The 15,433-nt window shown below is 39.0% G+C and overlaps 1 protein-coding gene across 1 annotated transcript; it reads right to left on the bottom strand.

Moving 5' to 3' along the window:
• Positions 1 to 251: 251 nt before the first annotated feature.
• On the bottom strand, positions 252 to 15,331 carry NIPSNAP2 (nipsnap homolog 2). Its single transcript, XM_075032577.1, has 10 exons — positions 15,178 to 15,331; positions 10,641 to 10,780; positions 10,517 to 10,562; positions 7,577 to 7,671; positions 5,539 to 5,609; positions 5,001 to 5,141; positions 4,556 to 4,587; positions 3,192 to 3,286; positions 2,261 to 2,344; positions 252 to 1,460 (listed from the first exon to the last, which is right to left on the bottom strand). Exons 1-10 carry the CDS (start codon positions 15,261 to 15,263, stop codon positions 1,396 to 1,398), a joined length of 855 nt encoding a protein of 284 aa, XP_074888678.1. The 5' UTR covers positions 15,264 to 15,331; the 3' UTR covers positions 252 to 1,395.
• Positions 15,332 to 15,433: the final 102 nt, after the last annotated feature.

The following is a 15,433-nucleotide window of genomic DNA, read 5'->3' as shown; positions in this document are numbered from 1 at the left end:
TATTTTGTATTTATCACCACAGCACTTAGGACATCTAGAATACTTAGCAAAATGGGGTGTAATGGAGAGACAGTAAATTCATTTCGGAGAAGGAGAGCAGAATACTGGGAAATGCTGTCCCTGACACAGAGAAGTGATATTGGCTAACTAAGCTGAAATACACTATGCAATTATTCAAATTTTCCATAATAAACACTGCAAGATGAGAGAAAACACAGGTGGTGCAATACATATAAGGTGCCAGTAAAATGTGAAAATTAAAAGGATTTTATTCACTGATATGTTCTTCCTGAAAACTCATTGAAATGTACAAACTGGACATTCAGTAACTGATTTGTACATTCTGTATGTTACACTGATTCTTGTAGCCACTTTAAAGAGAGAGTATTATTTTCACTTACAGGATGTTCACATCATTGCAGACACCAAAAGTGTTGATACATTCTAGTCTAAAAGTGAAACCAAAATAGAACTGGACATAATGGTACACCGCTTTATGCCAATCCTATTGACTCAACATGCGCGTTTCACACATCAATTCATAAGTACCTACTGTACAGTTAGTGAAACACCCGACCAAGCATATGTCTGAAGTCATGATTGCTTATTAAATTAAACCCCTTTTCCTAGACATCCAGGCCATTTGTAGAGATAAATGTATTTAACTGAACTTGATTCCCTGCAGAATGTTCAGACAACCATGTCTTGTCAGCATCTCTTTGAAAACCGAAGGTCATACATCACAAAGTTAATTTCAGGTGTAGATATCTACACAAATGTGCAATTAGTTTCCACAGGCTTCAGAGTCCTTGCAAAACAGAATGCCCTATTCTCTGTCCATAAGCTATCACCTGACAAACAGTATTATTCTCAATTAATGACTGCCTATTTGTAAATTAAGAGCCACTTACTGATTTGAGGCCTGCTAGAACAGCTAGGTGTATTTCAGAGCTGTCTGAGGGCTTCAAAGCTTCTAATTTCAGAACTCCCCCATTTGTTCTTAAAATCTGCAGTCATAACACTACACAAAGGCCACAGCACCTGTAATGCTCCATTCTGTTGCTGTTACCGAACACTGGGCATTGTCTATGTAGCAAAAGATATTAAATACTGTATGCCATACTTAACCTGAGGAGCTGTCTCATGGATGAACTCATATATGTCTTTGTACTTGTTTTCAATTAACCAACCTTTTAATTACAGTCCTATATTTCTTTTTTTCCTGGTACAATCCTAAGAGCAAAAGGTCATTAGATTCTGAAGAAAAGAGGTCTCTTTTATAAGCTCAATACAGTACTTTTATATTTCAGACTATGATATACAATGTATACCATAAATTAATTTAAGACAAATACTTGTCACTTTATCTATGTAGGCACAAGTAAATCAGTGACTTTACTGAAGCGGAGAAATCTTCAACGGTATCATGATTCTGGACTCCATTTCCTGAATAAGGGGCACTGAAAAAAATTGAGACAGGGTTCAATTTTACTAACAGAGATCATTACCAGTTCTGCACACTTGGTTTGAACAGATACCATTGTCTTCAAATGACTCTCCTAGCTAGAGCATGCCAAGTCATCAGTAACCACAAACATTCCTGTAACTGAAGCATAGTAGTTTTGAGAACAAGTGATTTTTTTAATATAATCTGTCTGCTCCTTTGAAGACAAATATTTCTATTCCTTTTCACCATAATGGAAGTTACCTTACATTTTTCTGGTATACTTCCTTTGAAAGGTACCCTATGGAACCAAAATCTGACACGCTTAGCATACTTTTGTGAGTTTTGTTATGAAAGCTATCTTTGATCTCAAAGATCTCCTGGCCTCTAGTTCCAAAGTCTAAATTCCCTTTTCAAAGGAACGCATTTAACAAGGCTCCCATATTTCATGAAATATTAGAGGTAATAATTTAAGATAAATTTCACTATTGGCTCCCTAAATTTTTGGACACAAACTTAAGCATTTACACAAATCTGTTCTTCTACAGGAGAGATGTTTGTATAAAAATTTACTACTACTGTAGCAATTTCTTAGCAATTAGGCAACTTTTTTGAGTTTGCATGATCAACTGCAAAATTCACTTTGCAGCTTAGTGAAATGTCCCTCCTTTCCCCTACAGCAGAAAAACTGACACAGACTGCCCCCCGCCCCCCTGAGATGCAAAGCTTTTTATCATTGTGCAATGTACTGAAGAACAAAAATGATGGCATGTACAAAAGTCTACCTCCAGCATTCCAATGAAGTTAATAGGTTACCTGTGTAATAGACTAGTTCATCCCAGCCAGGTTTATGCCACGCAGCATTCCTTATATCTTCTCTGGTTTGGAGATCTTTGTAAGCTGGTGAGGGAAAACAACAAGCACAAAGCTTAGGAGTAACTCCTTTTCCTTCTACACATGAATAGCTCCCTTATAAGTATTCTAGTGTGTAATTAGGAGGCTGCAAACACTGGGAAGGAAAAAAGTCAGAAGTTCTCCACAAAAAGGAAAAGCTCCCAAACCAACGCAAACAGGAGGAACTGGGGAAGAGAGAGAATGTCTTAGACACAGGTAAGACAGATAATGCAACAGAGTACAGTTCTACATGAGTGGTGTCAGATTTCTAATGCTGGAATATAATATTCTGAATTGTCAAGATATGAAGATAATACTACATATTTTCTAAAATAAGTATTAGACAATGAGTTTCTTCAAGTTGAAACAATCCTGACACGTGAAAAGCAGCTAAGCATTTGTGGAGACTAACACACAGAGAAAACCAAAACACCATGATGTAGTAATGTAAATAAATGCTTGGCTTTCCTTTTTGTAGGTGTGGTATATGTGATACTTGAAGCTAAACTGTAAAAACCTGACTTCAGGATGAATGGGGATGGAGAAAAGAGATGGTAGGACATGGCTTGTCATGTTTATGTTATTGAAAGCAAACAAGTAGTCCCTAATAAGAAAGGGCCATGAGAAACTGTTGATGGAAACAGAACAAAATATGAAATGTTCACTTCTGCTTGCTTGTTTGAAGAATAAAGTTACCTACACAAAAATTAAGAAAATCAACACTGTTGATGTAAAACAAAAAAAACATTTTAAGACATTCCTTTGCCTTTTGTAAAAACCTTTTCTCCTGGGCAAAGTCAACAGTCTGTTAGGGACTGATTCAGTGAGAAAAAAGCAGAGAACACAAATTTACCCCAAAGGTGATGAACCATATATAGCTGTCCAATTTGCGAGAAAAATCCTCCAACTGCTTCATTGTTATCCTGTCGGAAACGAATTGCACGAGCCCTACAGAAGAGCAAAGCAGCCATTAAAAACAGCAGATCTGGATAGGAAATAAGTGATAAATGAAAGGAAAACAGAGTTGAAAGGAAGCCGAAATGTTAAACAGCACTTGCAGTACACTTCAGCAATTAAAAATAAGAAAAAAATCTGCAATACACTGATTTTCAGCTCTAAGTAATTAAAATGTACCCATATATCTTGTTAGAATGAGTTAAAATTGGGAGGCCAAGAGTTTCACTAGACTGTGCATTAATCATTCTTTAATGTTAGATTCAGTATAAAGACAACTGCGGGAACAGTGTAAAGTGGCGAGCCATTTTTACAGCAGGTTCTTCTAAAACTAAATCCTTGACTTTCAGTCATGTTGTCTTTGCCACACTCATTCACCACAGATGTTGTGGTAATGGAATACAACTTTTTTATTCACATAGACCTTTGCTGTGCAGCTGCCTATGCAATACTCCATGATTTGTTGTGTAAATAAGATCAATATTTCTTTTAACTATAAATCTACTGTATCTTCCAAAACAGATTGGCTACCACTATGGATATGCCTAGTTTATAAAAATTCTAAATTCAATTTACTTTATTCAAATTACTGTAATTAAGTAAATTACATCAATGACAATGAGACGTCTAAAAATCCAAGTCCTCACCTTTGTCAAAATAATTGAAAATACTCCAAACTGTTTAACTATCAACCATTAGAATTGCAAGGACAGTGAATGTAAATGGAAAGAAACTTACACTGGTTTTAAATAAGACAAAATCAGAAGCATATATTCAACAGAAGACTGTCTCAAATGCTTTTAACCTATGTATTAAAATACAAATGTGCTGCTCAATAGCTTTTCAAGAAGCAACTTGACTTTAAAGATTAAAAGAGCCAAGATTTAGCCCATTTAAACTAAAAGTCAGCTTCTAGTGGTCTTGTGAAAGATCAACAAAGTCTCAAGGAATTAACCGCCACCCTTCACTAAGCAGTGCTTTCTGCTGAAAATAAATGGTTTCTGCTATATTACAGCAAACTAAAAGGGTTATGTGAAAGAAAGCCAAACCACAAAGCCCACAATGTTGTCTGCACACAGAATTCTTCTTTCTGCAAAGTATAAATGAAGGGTCAAAGATCTATCTTACAAGTTGCAAAAGTACAGAAGCAGGCCATTAACTGGGTGACTGAAACACTTTGGTACCATTCTGCCACCTCCACTTCATGATTTTTAAACATACATCTCTCAAACAGGAAAACACAAGTGCTAAAGCAATACTTACCAGTAATTTCCCCACTCAATCATTGTTCCGGGCTACAAAACCAAAACAGACTGTTAAAACTGTAGTTTAAAGAAAGTTAGAATATTTGGACAGTTTTCACAACATTTGCATATGGAAAACACTATGTATTAACAAAATCACTTCCTTCAAGTGATAAGCATATTATAATAATCAGTAATTACTCTGTTTACTTACTATATTACTTATTAGTCATTTGCCTGAAGTTTCCTTCAAATGAAAACACAGGGGTTTCAGCCCTGCAGATATTAGTACCTTGTTGGAGCCTGCCTCCATTTTGGACCCCACACTTTGAGAGCAACAATGACTCAGACATCAGCTTTGATAAGAACCAGAGATCTGTTTTTCATCTACATTGTATAAACATGCTTTGAACATTTTACAACAGCACGAAGTTTAAAAAATAAAAAGAAAAATTTAAACTTACTCTAAGTTGATAGGATCTCAGCTCATAAATATTAGGCCCCTCTCTGGGAACAGGTTCATTCCAGAAACTAAACTCCAACAATAATTGGTTCTTGCGCGAGAGAAGCATGTTACCTCTTTCTTTGCGAAACTCTGTGAATTCCTAAAAAACAATGTGACCGCTGTCAAACTATGTATTATGTTTCAACAACAAAAAGCAGTATACCATACGGTGGGTTAGATTTTTATTTTTTTTAATGCTATCTTGGGGGTTTAGGACATTGAAATCCTTTAAATTGTAAAGGCTTCTAAATTCCCCTGGCATATTTGAAAATTTCAAGTGCATGTTTACACAACACTAAGTGTGTTTCATAAAGTATTCACTTGTTAAACTTCAGTATTTCTGAATATGAGAATAAACCCTTTTCCAAAGAGGCTTCTAAGTTTGTACAGGAAGTGATGAGATATTGAAGTGGGTATCCAAATGGGCAGCTCTTTGCTCTATTCTTTGTTCTCTTCTGAGTAAAATAACCAGTTCTAACAAAATCAATGCATTTTACCTTATTTTGACGGAGTTTACTCATGACCTCATTGAGAGCTGGATAGCCTCCCTCATACCTCCACAGATGAACTGAAACAGAAAAAAGGAAGCTTTTTCAGGGATGTCACAGACCAGTGCTAAATCTTATGGAATATCACAGTATAAAATGCTCTTCATACTACAGAATTATACAAAAATAGAAATCAGGTAACAGGTTTAAAAATAGATTTTCACTAAAGAAAGCACTACACATTTAAAGATTTTAAAAGTAATGGATGGAATCATCTGCTTTTTGAAAAGGGTTCTCTTGGAGAACTTTGCAATCTACTCTGAAGATAACAGGGAAATTTCTGAAAGGACTTTTTGTTGCCATGCTAGTAAGATGTGATGACTTTACATGACTGTAGTTGAAATTGAGATTCAATTTAAGAGGATGACTTAATTCCAAAAATGTGTTTTATACCAATTTCTTTTAAGAGCAGTAGAGGGGTAGACTTTTTAGTTCAGTAAATTACTCAAGCACAGAGAGCAACACACATTCTGTAGGACATGAAAAATGATGCAAATACTATTTCTGAGGTAAACATTACATTAAAAAAAGCAGAAGATATCTGAACATGCTAGAAATGTTACATTTGCTAGGATCTTCCCCATAAAAATGATTTCAGAACAGGTATCTACATCTGAGTTATTTCAAAGCATTCTCTCTTTAATAAATCATAATAAACCCCTTTAATAAATCATAACAAGATTTATTTACAAGCACTTAATATAGCAAGGCAACAATATTTCACCTCAAAGAGTCACAAAAGCTATTTTCTCTCCTCTAAAGCAGTCCTATGCCTTCTCCAGGAGAGCAAACTGGAGACTAATATAAAGCACTTCATGATAGCAGATTCATCCAGTGCGCCTGCTTCTGCTGTCTTATCCCCAGGGCAATTTTGATATATCCACCTAATATTAACACAGTCTGGGCACATGTACTAAAGAAGTCAAAACCCCTTAATCTGCTTTATTACACTGCTAGAACTGTTGCAATAACATTTTCAAGGCAGGCTATGGATGCAATTACAGATACAGTCTTTGTTAATATGTTACAGAAGCAACGAATGAGACTTGGCTAAGATACTCTCACTTCAATTGTCTTCATTCCCCAATTTCCCTTCAACTTTCGGAATTGTTTCTCAGACATTGTTTGTTTTCTCTACTGTTATTTCTTCACATTTGTTTAGTGCCAATATTGCAATATGTTGTGAATGCAGGAAAAATTAATGTGTACATATTTTTCAATAACAAAGCAATGACATTGATACTGGCATAGCTCTAACAATGGAGCTACATAAGAAACATCAGTACACCACTCTGTATTCATGGCTTCCCATTCCTTCAATTTCCCAGAGTCTAGGAAATTTTTCAGGTTTTCTCTCTACATTAGACTCTTTGTAGTTACCTCTGCAGAAGCTCTTCAGTAATTTCTAGTTCCAATATATTTTCAATCTGCATAGTTGGGCAGCATCCTTATATGAACATGAACAGAAATATTTTTACTTTTCTCCCATAAAGGCCTAGCTTATTGTTGAGTTTACAATGCAATCATTTTTTCAGATGGTGTGAATGATTTGCATTTCATTATCATACAGCAATTACAGTATGAAAGTCTGAGTAAAGCTTTTATACTGGCCAATGCAAGATAAACTCTGTCTTTGTAAGCCTTTGCCTTTATCCTAAATATCCAGGAATGTAATCTGTGCCCGCAAAATATTACAGGACCACATTTTGCAAGCATTTCCCAAAACTGTTAATCTACCACCTGGAAAACATGAAAGTGTATTAACAATAGGACAAATTTTAGGAATTAATGCTTTACCGTCAAACTCAACAAGACAAAAAGCAAGCACTGTAAATGTTAATGACTACTGATAATTGATGCACACACACCCTCACTATATACATTGCTAAAGGTTTACTGTCAACAGAGATGATTTAAAGAGAAGAAACCTGCCAAGCACACGTTTCACTTGTATGGTTTTACATTCTGTTGTACTTCTATCTCCTACCAGCCTGATCTTGCTCTCCGTACCACGTGTTCCAAGTCCCCACCAGTGCACATGGGTAGTGTTTTTCTTCATGAATCTTTGGCAGCACCTCTTGACTTGAAAACAAGGAATACAGACACTATGTTGCATTTCCTTCAGGGAGGCTACAGTTGATATGTATAATACATTACCACACGTTTATCATTATGGTATGAAAATTCACAAGCTGTACTTTTCAGAAGAGAAAGCTGAAATACAAAATCTGCTATACAGGGGGAAGATAGCTACAACACTATGAAAAATTAAGGTAAGTGTTACCATTTCTTAGACTGTATGACAAATACACAGCACGGTCGAATTCTTTTGATGCAATAAATTATGTCTATCACCTAAAGGGTTATCCAACACATTAGGAAAGTAAGTATCAGGATGTCTCACAGAAAATGCAGCTTAACTACATGGGTGATTTGCTTTAGGAAAAGCTTTTCCTTATCAAGGGAGGTAGAATACACAATAATAGGAAAGGACAGTCTTCTGTACCAGTCACAACGCTATTAATTCTGTTGAGCTGAATGAATAAAAACATGTATTTTGGTAGATCAAATGACGACTGTACTTCATAGTATGCAGCCTTACTGCTTTCTACTATTTCAGAAAGTGGTCTTAGTTTGAGGCAACTTACCCATTAAAGCATACAGTGAAACTGCCTTAAAAATACCTCCAATTTCTGTTTGACTATTTCCAGCATTTCTAACATCTTTTCCAACTTTGTGGCCTACATTAGCATTAAGAAATTAAGTTTTACTGATTGCTGACTCAGTTACCACAGCTTTCATTGCACTGTATTTTGATGAATAAGTCAATTACTCCAGTTGAACTTTGCCTTTTAATATTTTTCCCTGAATAATTACCCCTCTTACTCAGTTTGGCTCATAGGCAATGAGTCTTTGCACAGTATCAAGTAATAGGAAGTAGGCTGGTCTGGGGCTGAGAGTCATTAGATATGAGTTTTCCTCTTGATTCTGCCACTGACTTTCTAGACAACCTTGAGCAAATCTCATTACCAATTTGTACCTAAAGATTTCTCACTACATAGTGTAAGTAATATGATAGAATGACTCTCCAAGGATGTTTTCAAGGATGTTTCACCATCAGTTCGTTTTTGCAAAGCATAATGAGATCCTAGAAAGACAGCTTTAAACAGGAATGTTACATTATTACAATAACCCTAAAATATATTTTGTTGCAAATTATAGAAAAAAACACCCACAGAATACCTTATGAACACCATCTTTTTTCCTTTTTTAAAATAACTGTTCCTAATTCTTCAGAAGGGGTCCTTAACCACAGTGTTTCATGAAGTACTCTCATAATTTTCTTCATGATACTATTTCTTTATTAATACATGATGACTAATCCTTATGCTAATTTGATACAGAATAAGGAATTAACCTGTTCATCTTTAATTTAGGGAGAAGGAGGGAAGTTCAGAGAGGCTTAGTTTTTTTTATTACTCCATTCCTAAGTTTTCTCCTTCCCTGGAATACTTAAATTTGCTTTGGTTTGGAAAGAATAAATCTAACCACACATAATTCAGCTGATTGCTGTCAGCAGTTTCTTTCTTTGCTATTGTCTCTTTCCTTGAAAAGAAAAGCTTCTGCTTTCACTCAACATTTAGGCAGCTCATGAGATAAGGCGGAGAAGTGGTATCCTGTCTTGTATAATTGGGCATGTTTATATTAAGCTTTTAAACAGAAAGCTGGCTAAATGCTAATTGTGCTTCTCTGTGTATTTATTTTTTTAAACAAAAAAGCTAAAAATACCTTATGGGTGAATGTTATTCTAGTGGATTTCTATGTTTGTATAGCAAGCAAAACAGTTTTGGGTTATCTAGACCCATTTCAAAGCTAAATACATGAAGGCACAGAGATGTTAGACAACCTACTCATGGTTGTGCAGGTAACCAATAGTCGAGGAAATAAACTGGGAGTTGTGAACTTCTTCCCCACCCTCCTGCCCAGCTGGTGTTTTCACCAATACACCACACCTAAAAAATTGGTTGCAGTAGAGTATCATTATGCTAAGAATGTTCTATTTAACTGACAAGATGATCATTGTCAGTGAGAAAGCACTGCTGTTTCAAAATGTGTGAGGCTCACTACATTTCCAAATTTAAACATACAGTTCTTGAAAAGGCAGTTGTTCTGGCTCCAGAAGAGTGATTATGTAGGCAGAACAGGACTAGTATTTCTGCAATTTCGTCCTTGAAGTAGTAAATTTAAAATGTTACTAATTCATACATTTTATAAAGCTGTAACTTTTTGGAAAACCCCTAACAGTACTGCTCCCTTTGAAGGATATCACCCCAACGTAAAGATCCTATCCAAGGATTTGCATAGCTCTTTATGAGTAAATCTCAGTAACAATACTTTTGTAGAAGGATATAGATGAGCTGAGAGAAAGTCAGCCCCTGGGTTTTTAAAATCTCCTCCAAGTTATACTTCAATTTAATACTGGCATGGAGTTTTACTTACCGGTGATCTCTCCCTTTCCTTCCTGTATGTGCACAATAACCACCCCCAACACATACCTACATGGCAACTGGAGTGGGACACGGTAGCATACCAGAATCTACCTGCATGGACCAGCAATTGTAAGACAACTAAGGGAAGGGGGAGAGCTGTTCCAACAAATGTCACCAATGTTTTCATAAAAGGTATCATCCTAAATTTCAGCTTAGGAAAATGATACTTCCAAGAGGGAAGGCAGGGGGTGAACTGAGTAAAGTATCTTTTGCCATCTCTCTCCAAGAATAACATGATCTATTTAACACCATACCCTGAAAGTAAAACCAGATTTTTTCCACCCCCCCCCAAATAATTATGATATTTGCCAATTTTCAGAACAGCTTGTGATCAAATCGACACGTCTAAAATGTGAAAACATAATACGCGCACTTACCAAAGCTTGTTGTAGGCCTCTAGACATTCTGGTTTTACATTGTGAACTGAAACAACAACATTACGTGAGAAATGCAGGAACAGAATAAAGAAATGGTAATGTTAAATATAAAAATATCACTCACTCTGTAGTTTATACAGACTGCTGGTCTCTCTTTTGGCTAGAAGGTTGGAGTGAGCATCTTTCCTTGGATCGACTTTGCGAACAAATAGCGATTTTAACCAACTGTCTTCACGAGGTCTGCTAGCTGAAGATACCAGCCCCCTACATATTAACAAGTACATTATACTGTCACTGAGTGTGTCTTGAAAATGCCCACAACGCAGGGAAGATAGGTACAACCAAGTTCAATGCAAACAGTATCATAACACACAGTTACATATACATCTGTTACCAAAACTTTCCACTGAGCCACTTCCTAGCAAGGTAAAGGCAGTTCTCTCCCTGCTGAGATTAACCCTCTCACAAACCATTTTACTAGATACAGAGCTGAGCAGTTAACCATACACTATCCACTTTTATTCTTTGTGCACATGGCAGCGAACAGGTGGATGGCTGCTTTTGCTGCCTATTTATCCTCTTTTTAATCAAGTGTCTTTGCTCAAAAAGGCTGGGTCTGTCCTGATGTACACAGACAAGAGTGAAAAAGAGCACAACCAGTGTGAATAAGGAAAAACTTGTACAGTGTAAACAGGAAAGTAACTGCCATATGTTCCTATGTTGCTTAAATATAGCTCTAAAAAAGGAAAAGTTAAATAGTGCATCTTTCAAGAGAAGAAATATAATGAAAGTCTAATTTGGGAAAAATTGCGAGTGGTGGGAAACAAACAGCCTGCAAATGCTTCAATTCCAAATTCTGGCAACTGTACTATGTAGGGGTACAGATCCACATTCTTTGAACAGCATTCACAATTTTCCTTTCTTTGAAACAGAAGAATTTTACTGTCTTTTTTAATCTAATCTTTATGCAGTTTCTGCAAGTACAATTCCAAAATAATATCACTTCCTTTTACACCACAGAGTACACAAAACATTACAATTGATAACTATGCTTTTTTAAAATGATGTGTTAAAGGAATTATTCTTCTCTCTTCCAGCTGATGGAAGACCCCTCACTCACCAAAAATTGTGCAGAAGGACAAGAAAGCTGATATATTCACTGATTCTTTATAATGTATGACAGGGGACCCCAAGCTCAAGTGTTTTTTCTTCTTTCTCATAAGAAGCACTTCCTTCAGTTTGCCTCTTTATGATATAGGGTTTCTCCTGAAATACTAAAATACTTCTCTGACATAGAAAAAATGTGGCACTGCAGCTGGAAATTTAAACCTTTTCCTGCCTCAGAAGTCAATTTTTCACCCTTAATAACTGACTAGAAGATCCAGAAGATAGCTATCAATCTTCAGCTATGCAGCTGTCTTCCAGATACCAGAATTTTGTGACAATCATTCAAGGAAAAAAAAACATAGGGAAAGAAAATCTCAACTTCCTTTGGAGAAATACCTTCATGAACACGCCTGTCTGTATTACACAAAAGTAGTTCACACTAACAGTGTTTTTCAACAATCAACCTTTTAGTCCCAATGTCTGAAAATAACATAATGAACTGGTTCACCCTCTAGAAGCAGGATGGAAGAAAGAAAAAGTATTTCATAGCAGAGAAACAATAACAACCAGAAGAACAACTGCAGCTGAGATGACCTTCAAGGTTAAGAAGTAATTTGTAAATATCTTATTGGTGTATTTATTGAAAATGGTGCCGCCTTTGGCCCTAGGCAAACACACAAACACGTTACTGTGCTGAAAGCTAAGCAGCTATTCCTGAGTACAAGCATTTAAAAGGGCATTCCATGATAAGGCTGTTGCTAGAATAGAGGGTACACAGCTGCCTGGAGTAGACATATCTCTGATCTCAGCTGGAGGAGGCAAGGCACAGGTAACTGCAGTTGTGTCGTCACATCTACATCAGGTGCCACAGGAAGACAAGCTGTCCCAGATGATAGGGGGTAAACCCCACCTAATAAATCCAAGTTGTTTTAAAAAGCTCCCTTAAAGTAAGCACTAATATTCAGTGGACAACAGGACTCCAGGCGACAGAACTCAATCCCAGTCCTGCAGTCCTCATTTTTTCAACTTGGATCCATAAACTATTTGCATTTCCTCCCCTTTATTAAATTGAGTTAGAAAACTAATATTTAGAACATTCTGCCATGAGGATTATTGTTTGCAGTGAACTTTGAAGATGAAAGAGACAAATAATCATGATGCTTTTTTTGTGAACTAGCTTTATCAGCAGCTGGAGTTACGGGGATTATACTGAAAAGCAAATTCTTTTGCTATTAGGAGAGTCTCACGACTTGAATGTTAAACTGCACCTAAAACTGGAGGTATATTTAATTTTCAATACAATGAAATGAGTAATACTTTACATTTATGTAAAATCTTTTACCCAGCAATTTTAAGATCCTCATGAACAATGACTAAAAAATCATGACTATCCATCTAAATATATACTTTACTTGTAATAAAGAACAGTAACAGCTGAAGTTTATTAAAACAGATAGTCAGTGCACCCAACCTGAGACGCTAGGGTCTTATTTTTAATCCATATCCTTAGAGAAGTCCTACACTACTGGTGTCATTCTGGAGATCCATAAATCAAGAAGCCCTGAACTGACTACTGGTTCACTTGTGTGGGCAATATGTACCCAAGATTAACTCTGGAAGAGTAGGGACTAAATTAATGTCTTTGGACTGCCAGTTGTGAGCATCAACCACAGATTAGTTCAAAACTAATCCATTATCCAAAAGATCTACTTTTAACTAACTTCTTAGCATTATGCCCCACAATATTACAATACCAGTCTCAAGTAAAACAGATATTGGATCCAAATTGTTCCAAACCCCAGATACCACTAATGAAAATGTGAATATACACACAGAATGAATGTAGACACACTACATGGAATTACCACCACACTTCACAATTTTTTATTTTCTGGGAACAATACTGATTAAAGAGAGTTTTCATGCAATCTTTAAGGCACTGCTTTACTTTGCTAGCAAGTTCTTATCCTACAAATGTTAACAATGGGCTTAGCTTTCTTGCTACAAAGATTGGGCTATGAACACAAAAGTGTAACACTGAAGAGCTTGCTTAGATTAGATTAAAAACAATGGTGAAAACACTTCTATCCCACTTAGCTTCTGCTTTAGCACAAAATATAAACTGGGTGGGAGATATCAGGTCAAGTATTTAGATTTTGTAGTAACCCATGTCTGCCTGGAAGAGAAAGAAAAACAACTTGTCTATAATTGACACTTTTTGATCTGTGGCCTAAACAAGTTTATTTGAAACTAGGAAAAAACCCCAAAACATGCACATAAAATCTCACAATGTATACTCTCCAAAACTTCCCCCACTCCTGTTTCAAACAGCTGCTTGCAGTGATGCCTCTAGTCTTGCATAGGGGCTGCTGCCCATTCTGAGGCTTAAGACAGCAGCTTTCCCCGTTTCAAAGAAAGGGAGGAAAAATGTGCATAGACCCATCCCAGCTTGACCGCTTCTGTGTCTCCAACAGCCAGGGAGCATGTGTCTGCTTCCTATACTCAAGACACATGTGTGCACATCTGTGCCCTGAGAGCTGTGTATGTGTGTGCGCACCCTACCCACCCAGGAGGTGCGTGCATGTGCCTGACCTTTCACAGATCAGACATGTAGGCATGCAAAAGTCCGCACCCCAAAACTTGATGGATGTGTCTGTCCATGTGCCAACATTGTCTGCACGTGCACACACATCCCAGCTCCTAAGGGAAGTATGAATCCATGTGTCCTGACACCCAAGGGGTGCACATCGATGCTGGGTCCATGTGTAGCGGTGCACTGCTAAGGCAGGAAGATGCTGGTGTGCGCAGCCATGCACCCTAGCACCGGGGGAAACATGGATGTTGGGTGGAGGTGCAACCTGGCACCGTGACCGTGGAGTGGTTGTGTCCTGGACACCAAGGGCTGGTGTTGCGTGTGCAGCCACAACACCCCAACACCAGAGAACATGAGATGCAGGGTGACCGTGCACCCTGTTGCCTGGCGGAGCTGGGATGCGGAGTAGCTGTACACCCTGATTCTGGAGGGATATTTGGGTGCAGAGCATCCATATACACCAAAACAAGAAATACACGTGTGCAGGTGACAGTGCAGCCCGACACCCGGCGATACGTGGCCGTGGGGTGCCTGTGCACCCTGTTGCCCGCAGTGGCGGGGAGTCCCTGCAGCCTGACCCCGGGAGACAGGCAGCAGGGGGTGGCGGGCACCCCGTCCCCGGCGGCTCAGGGCAGGGGTGCGGCGCGGCGGGTCAGCGGCGCGGCCATCATCCCCACCCACGGGCGGACTTGGGGGAGGGAGGGGAAGGGGCTGGCCTTGGGGCCCATGACCTTGAAGGACACCCCGAGCGGGTCGCACTCCCCGCCCCACGGGAGGGCCGCGGGCCCGGCCCGTCAGCTACCCGGGCGAGCGGGGCGCCATTTCCAGTCAGAAAAAGGAGGGGGGGGGGGGAGGAGGTCGGTCTACGCGGCGGGGCGAGGGGAGGCGCGAGCGGCGTCGGCTGCGTCTCCAGCCTCCCTCGGCGGCCCTCTCCCGCCCACCTCACCCCCTCAGGGCTCACCTGAGGGCCAGGCCGCCGCCGGGCGAGAGACCCGGCACGGCGCTGGCTCCCGCCAGGCTCCGCCGCAGCAGCACTCGCGCCGCCATCTTGCTCCGGCCGCCTCCCTCCTGGGCCGGGCGAGGAGGAGGAGGGGGGGTGGGGTGGGGTGGGGGGCGCCGAGCGTTGCAGCGCCGCCGCCGGACGCGAGGGGCGCACCGCTGCCGGCGGGGCGGGGGTCCTCCGGCCACGCCCCCCCGGGGTGGGGGGGGGGGGGAGA

Source organism: Buteo buteo, chromosome 7 (genome assembly GCF_964188355.1).
Source record: "Buteo buteo chromosome 7, bButBut1.hap1.1, whole genome shotgun sequence".
In the NCBI taxonomy this organism is placed as follows: domain Eukaryota; kingdom Metazoa; phylum Chordata; class Aves; order Accipitriformes; family Accipitridae; genus Buteo; species Buteo buteo.
This window is presented reverse-complemented; position numbering and strand designations above follow the sequence as displayed.

Coding starts and splice junctions, on each gene's coding strand:
- NIPSNAP2 (XM_075032577.1), bottom strand. CDS start 15,263: ATGGCGGCGCGAGTGCTGCTGCGGCGGAGCCTGGCGGGAGCCAGCGCC. Junction 7,672..10,516: donor GAGGCCTACAACAAGCTTTG/GTAAGTGCGCGT, acceptor CTTGTTTTCAAG/TCAAGAGGTGCTGCCAAAGA. Junction 5,610..7,576: donor CGGAGAGCAAGATCAGGCTG/GTAGGAGATAGA, acceptor TTTCTGTTTCAG/TTCATCTGTGGAGGTATGAG.